Source organism: Curcuma longa, chromosome 2, assembly GCF_044706935.1.
Source record: "Curcuma longa cultivar G26 ecotype Majalengka, Jawa Barat chromosome 2, ITB_CL_G26_1.1, whole genome shotgun sequence".
NCBI lineage: Eukaryota > Viridiplantae > Streptophyta > Magnoliopsida > Zingiberales > Zingiberaceae > Curcuma > Curcuma longa.
Window position 1 is genome coordinate 1,142,440 of NC_133862.1, and position 6,160 is coordinate 1,148,599.

Below are 6,160 nucleotides of genomic sequence, written 5' to 3' on the forward strand. Positions count from 1 at the left end.
TCACAATGTAAGAGGGTATAAGGTGTATATTCTTAATATTTAAGATCAGCTCCATAAATTCGAATATAAAAAAATAATTTTTTATTGATAAAGGTTGATATTTTTATTTGATTCCCAAAACTTTCATGCCTACCATATTTTTCGATTTTCTTTTATTTTTTAAAATATTATCGAATTAGAAATAACTCGGACCTTCCAGACGAGATTAATAATTGGACCAATTGTAACATCGGCCAGCAACTAACTCCACACAAATGCCGCCACGTACCCGTCCTCGGGCATCTGGCTTACGGTAGCCGTTGGATTCGGACGCTATTCCTCCATCTATCGTCCACCAGTTTAGCCTGCGTTCTCCGTTCTTCGAATTCCTTCCAGAGTCTTCCGCGAACCGACACCGACCTTTTTCGTTCGCAATAAAATCCTCACCTTATCGCTTCCCTTTCCTCGTTCAAACGACGAGTCCTTCTCCGCTAATCTGCACTCCGGCAGCTCTCTCCCCTCGGATTAGGGTTTTGCCTTGTTGATTTCAAGTTCTAATTCCACCGACTATGGCGACTTCGTGTGCGCAAATCCACGGCCTTGGCTCATCCGGCGTCTTCCCCTCTTCTAGGCTCCCGTCCTCCCGTTTTCCTGCTACCAATTCCGTCTTTTTTGGCCTCCGCCGGCCGAGTGTAGTTCGTCTGTCAGGGCGACGGGGCCATGGGTCAGGCTATAGGCCTTTGCGAGTGGCGTGCGAAAAGGTGGTTGGGATCGATCTCGGCACCACTAATTCAGCCGTCGCCGCGATGGAGGGTGGGAAGCCAACCATCGTGACCAACGCCGAGGGCCAGCGGACTACGCCGTCGGTTGTGGCCTACACGAAGAACGGCGACAGGTTGGTCGGGCAGATTGCCAAGCGCCAGGCAGTCGTCAACCCTGAGAATACATTCTTTTCAGTGAAGAGGTTCATTGGACGGAAGATGTCTGAAGTGGACGAGGAGGCAAAGCAAGTTTCCTATAGGGTTCTCAGAGATGAGAATGGCAATGTTAAGCTTGATTGCCCTGCCATCGGCAGACAGTTTGCTGCTGAAGAGATCTCAGCTCAGGTAATTTATATGGTCCCTGTTTTGAGTAGTTTACTAACTTGAATGGTAGAATTTCTGTCCACTAATTGTATACTGGCTGAAATTGACTTACATGCACAAGTTGTTTTCCTGTTATATCAAGAGATTAATCTGTGCCTTTTTCCATACTAAGGTCTTAAGATCATCCTTTTTTCTAAAAAAATTCCTACTTTGTTGGGTTGCAAAGAATGCTGGTTACTCTCAAACTATTATGCCGCTTACAATGAATTTGACAATTGTTGCAAATATTTGTTGTTAATTTAATACTTTTGTTAAAAAAAAGCTCATGATTTTTGTATTCTGATTGGTAAAGCTTAGACTGAATTGAATTTTCTATTTTGGCCTTAATCGTTGAGATCTCTCTTTTCCACCTTGTTCAGGTTTTAAGAAAGCTCGTGGATGATGCATCTAAGTTTCTGAATGATAAGGTTACAAAAGCTGTGGTTACTGTTCCTGCCTACTTCAACGACTCTCAAAGAACAGCTACAAAGGATGCTGGTCGTATTGCTGGTTTAGAAGTCCTTCGTATCATTAATGAGCCAACGGCTGCCTCATTAGCTTATGGATTTGAAAAGAAGAATAATGAAACAATTTTGGTATTTGATTTGGGAGGTGGAACTTTTGATGTTTCAGGTAACAGGACTTCCATTTCTTGCTGGTTTTTGTCACTGGCTTCAACTAACTGAGCCAACTTTCGGCACTAGACTTGATCAGACATCTATTATTTGAACAGTTTGGAATTTTTTTTATCATTGTAGAGATGTAAAATCTCTATATTACACCTTTATAAGATATGAATATGGATCTGTGTTATAGGTAGCAAATTAGTGATACTAGCCTTCTGGATTGTAGTTCTAAGGTCGGCTTCATTGTTTTTTTTTTAATTGCACTGGATTTTACCTAATTGTTGTAATAATAGGGGTTTGATAACTGGAAATTTGGTTGTTAACTTATAAATTACTAGGACACATGATATAATATATGCTTCATTTGGGTTACTATTTAGAATATCTTCCTTGTTGATGATGCCATATTCATGGTTGTATTACATGAGATTAATAGGATCAGATGGTTATGAATAAGTTTAAATAATTGATTTGGAAGATTGAATAGGGCATGAAGTGGTATCAGCTTCTATGAAATTTTCATTTCTGTCGTATAATTATGAAACAATTTATCATAGAAGCAGTCTTTCTTATAGAAGCTCAGCTCCACTTGATCAAGACATCATGCTAGTTCCAAACAGCTTTTTCTTTTGCTTAAATATAGGGTCTAGAATTTGTCAAGACAAAAAAAATTTTTCTTCATAAAAGAATTAGTATTTTGTTTAGTTGGATGGAAGTAGGAAAAAAAAAGAAAGGAAAGAAGATAAAAACATTTCTCTTGTTTACTTGGGAGGAAATAAAGAGGAAGGAATTCAATTTTTCATATAATTCATCTGTTTTAGTTCCTCTCGAATCAGGCATAAATGGAGGGAAAAGATTTTTTATTGAATAAACACAAATAAATATTTAATATTATATCTTTCCTTTACATTCCATTCAAGAGTTGTATAGAATTGAAATAAGATACTTCAATTCATTTCTTTTCTTTTCCTTTCACTTAAACTAAGCAATAGGAGAACTTGTTTATAGGTTTATATAAGATATTGTTGAGCCTGAAGATTGATATTCAGATCCTTTTTCTGGCTGTTTTATAGGAAGGATATGAGGGTCTTAGAAATTTTTATTTAGAAATTTTTATTGGACAAGTCATAGAGATATCTGGTGCTTATGAACTTCGTTCAATATTTTAAAACATTGAAATTTAATGTGGTCTATTTTTTCACTCTTTACATATTTCCAGATTCATTTCAGAAGCCAGAAATTCTGACTTCCATTACTCTGTTTACCATTTTCTATTTTTCAGTGTAAAACTGTTTGCTCCTTGTTTTCTTTGTTTTGTTAAGTGTCATGGTTGTTCCTGTTCATGCGATTCATGCACTTCTCAGCATATGCTAACATCAGTTATCCAATTATACTGCAGTTCTTGAGGTTGGAGATGGTGTTTTTGAGGTGCTCTCAACATCTGGTGACACTCATCTTGGTGGTGATGACTTTGACAAGGTTGGTTTTTCCTTATGTTTTTGTATTTAAATGTTGAATTTGACTACCTGCCTTTTGCTTCTGCTTGTTCAGTGTGTTATAACTGTGCCCATAGATGCTGGTAATGAAAGTTGTTGCAGTTATGACATTTTTTTACTTTCCAACCATTTTGTCCAATTGTTTGAATTGTTACATGCAATTTATTCTGCCAATAAAAATTCTTAAATATTTTGTTAACAGTTTTGTTCAGCCGACTGATTGAGTTGTCTGATTATAATTATTTCTTACTGTGGTTAGGTTGCCTTGTAGACTAAGCTAATTACTCATGTTGCTTGGGTTGTGGCCACCATATATCCTCTCTCTTAAACAGTCTCTTCTTATTAAACCTAAATTCAACCATTTTCAGTAACTGGTACTGCTTATAGCGACAAGTTCTGGAATGTGCTTTTTAAGTTCGATGCATAAGATGTTCATGCAGTAGTTCTTGAAAGATGTGATCTAGACAGTATGCATTGCCATCAGAATCTTTCACTGAAGCAGCTAATAAACACTTGCTAACTGACTTGCTGGACTTCTGGATTACATGTACATAACATTATCCCAAATCGCATATGTTCACTGGATTTATGAATGAATCATGTTTTATGTTAATTCATTTATTTTAATAGTATGTACCATACTCTTACTTTAGTGCTAATGTAACTGATGTTGATCAGAGAATTGTTGACTGGCTTGCTGCTGATTTCAAGAGAAATGAAGGAATTGAGCTTCTGAAAGACAAGCAAGCCCTTCAAAGATTAACTGAAACTGCAGAAAAAGCTAAGATGGAATTGTCCTCCTTGACTCAAACAAATATTAGGTTGGTTTCTGTTCCATGTTTACTTAACTGTGACTTGACTGTAGTACCTTTTTAATATGATTTTGTATTTATTCTTTCTCCAGTTTACCGTTTATCACAGCCACTGCTGAAGGTCCCAAGCACATAGAGACAACACTTACAAGGGCCAAGTTTGAGGAACTATGTTCAGACCTTCTTGATAGGTATGCCAGAACCTTGTTACTTGATGTACTACAGTCAGGGATATGAGACAAGGCAGTTTAAGGAGATTGTAGGATTAACTTTGTTCGAGCACCTTATGATATAAAATCCAAATGACTTTATGATCACATTATTTGTTAATATTCATCTTTGCAAAAGTGATATGATATTTTATATTTTATGGCACTTATGCATGCTTTCTTTTGTTTTTTTTTTGCTTGGCACTCACTAATCTTTTCATATGATATATCAGGCTTAGAACCCCTGTTGATAGTGCCTTGAAAGATGCAAAGCTTTCATTTAAGGACATAGATGAAGTAATCCTCGTTGGTGGATCAACTCGTATCCCAGCAGTTCAAGAGCTTGTGAAGAAGCTGACTGGGAAGGAGCCTAATGTGACTGTCAATCCGGATGAGGTTGTTGCCCTTGGCGCTGCAGTGCAGGTTTGTCTTTCAAACCATTACCATTGTCTGTTCAAAATACTTGTTTTGATTTTACACTCTCATGCTTACTACTAAATTTTCTAGTGGATATTGAACTAAATGACAAATCAGAGTTTGGAATGCTAGTCCTTGAAACTTGTAAATGCATGAACTATGATAACTATACTAGCAATGATGAAAAGTTTTAGATTGTGTGATTATTATGATTGTGCTGACATAACAACCAACATGTTTAGGTAAAACAACTATCATTGCTTTCCCCTATTGGCTTGTGAGTTCCACCGTTTTAAAAATCTGTTTATGTACCCAAATTCGCACATGAAAATGCTATTCCACATATTCCCTTCTTATCTATAATGTACTCACCTATTCGTTAGTTTTCAATTGACATATTTTTAACCAACTATTTTAAGAGTGCTACCTGACTTGGACTGAGTTAGATGTGCTGTGTAAAAGACTGATTATTTGATTGTCTGAAACAAAAGGAATTTGTGTTAAATTTAGTAACAAAATGGTTGATTTTCTCAAACAAATAAGTTCAAGAATCATTTTGCATCCACTAGATAATGTGTTGACTATGACAAATTGAATGATGATTATGCTCATTTACCAATTCTATACACCAATTTTCAATGATATTTTTTTGCACTGGCACTATTTGTCTTGCCTTTTGTATTGTTAGAACTTGTGTTCTCATTTTATTGATTCTTGCACTTATATATGTAGGCTGGAGTTTTGTCTGGTGATGTTAGCGACATTGTGCTTCTTGATGTCACGCCACTGTCACTTGGTTTGGAAACACTGGGTGGAGTAATGACGAAGATCATTCCAAGGAACACCACATTGCCGACGTCGAAATCAGAAGTCTTCTCTACAGCAGCTGATGGTCAGACTAGTGTTGAGATAAATGTTCTTCAGGGAGAAAGAGAGTTTGTGAGAGACAACAAGTCACTTGGCAGTTTCCGACTTGATGGAATCCCTCCAGCACCGCGAGGTGTTCCTCAGATTGAAGTAAAGTTTGACATTGATGCCAATGGAATTCTGTCCGTCACTGCTGTGGACAAGGGCACCGGAAAGAAACAAGACATCACCATCACTGGAGCTAGTACATTACCTAGCGATGAGGTAAGATCTTCCAGTGCATTTAACTAATTTTCATAAATCTCAGAAGCTTTCTGCCTCATTTCTAGTGTTCACTGCCTTGCTAGAGTTTAATTCACACTGCAATATATGGGATATGTGCAGGTGGAAAGAATGGTGAAGGAGGCCGAGAAGTTTGCAAAAGAAGACAAGGAAAAGAGGGATGCCATTGACACGAAGAACCAATCTGAATCTGTGATTTACCAAACAGAGAAGCAACTCAAGGAGCTTGGAGACAAGGTACCTGCAGCTGTCAAGGAGAAGGTCGAAGCAAAACTCAAGGATCTCAAAGATGCTGTTGCAAGTGAATCTTCTCAGGGCATGAAGGATGCGATGGCTGCCCTGAACCAG

General features: G+C 37.5%; 1 protein-coding gene across 1 annotated transcript; it reads left to right on the plus strand.

Annotated features, from left to right (window-relative positions):
• Positions 1 to 459: 459 nt before the first annotated feature.
• LOC141818742 (stromal 70 kDa heat shock-related protein, chloroplastic) lies at positions 460 to 6,160 on the plus strand (the record flags this gene model as incomplete). The annotated part of the gene is made up of 8 exons (XM_074706197.1): positions 460 to 1,085; positions 1,484 to 1,736; positions 3,129 to 3,208; positions 3,904 to 4,046; positions 4,130 to 4,228; positions 4,480 to 4,669; positions 5,396 to 5,794; positions 5,915 to 6,160. Coding segments are annotated over exons 1-8 (1,947 nt in total), but the record flags the coding sequence as incomplete, so codon positions are not given.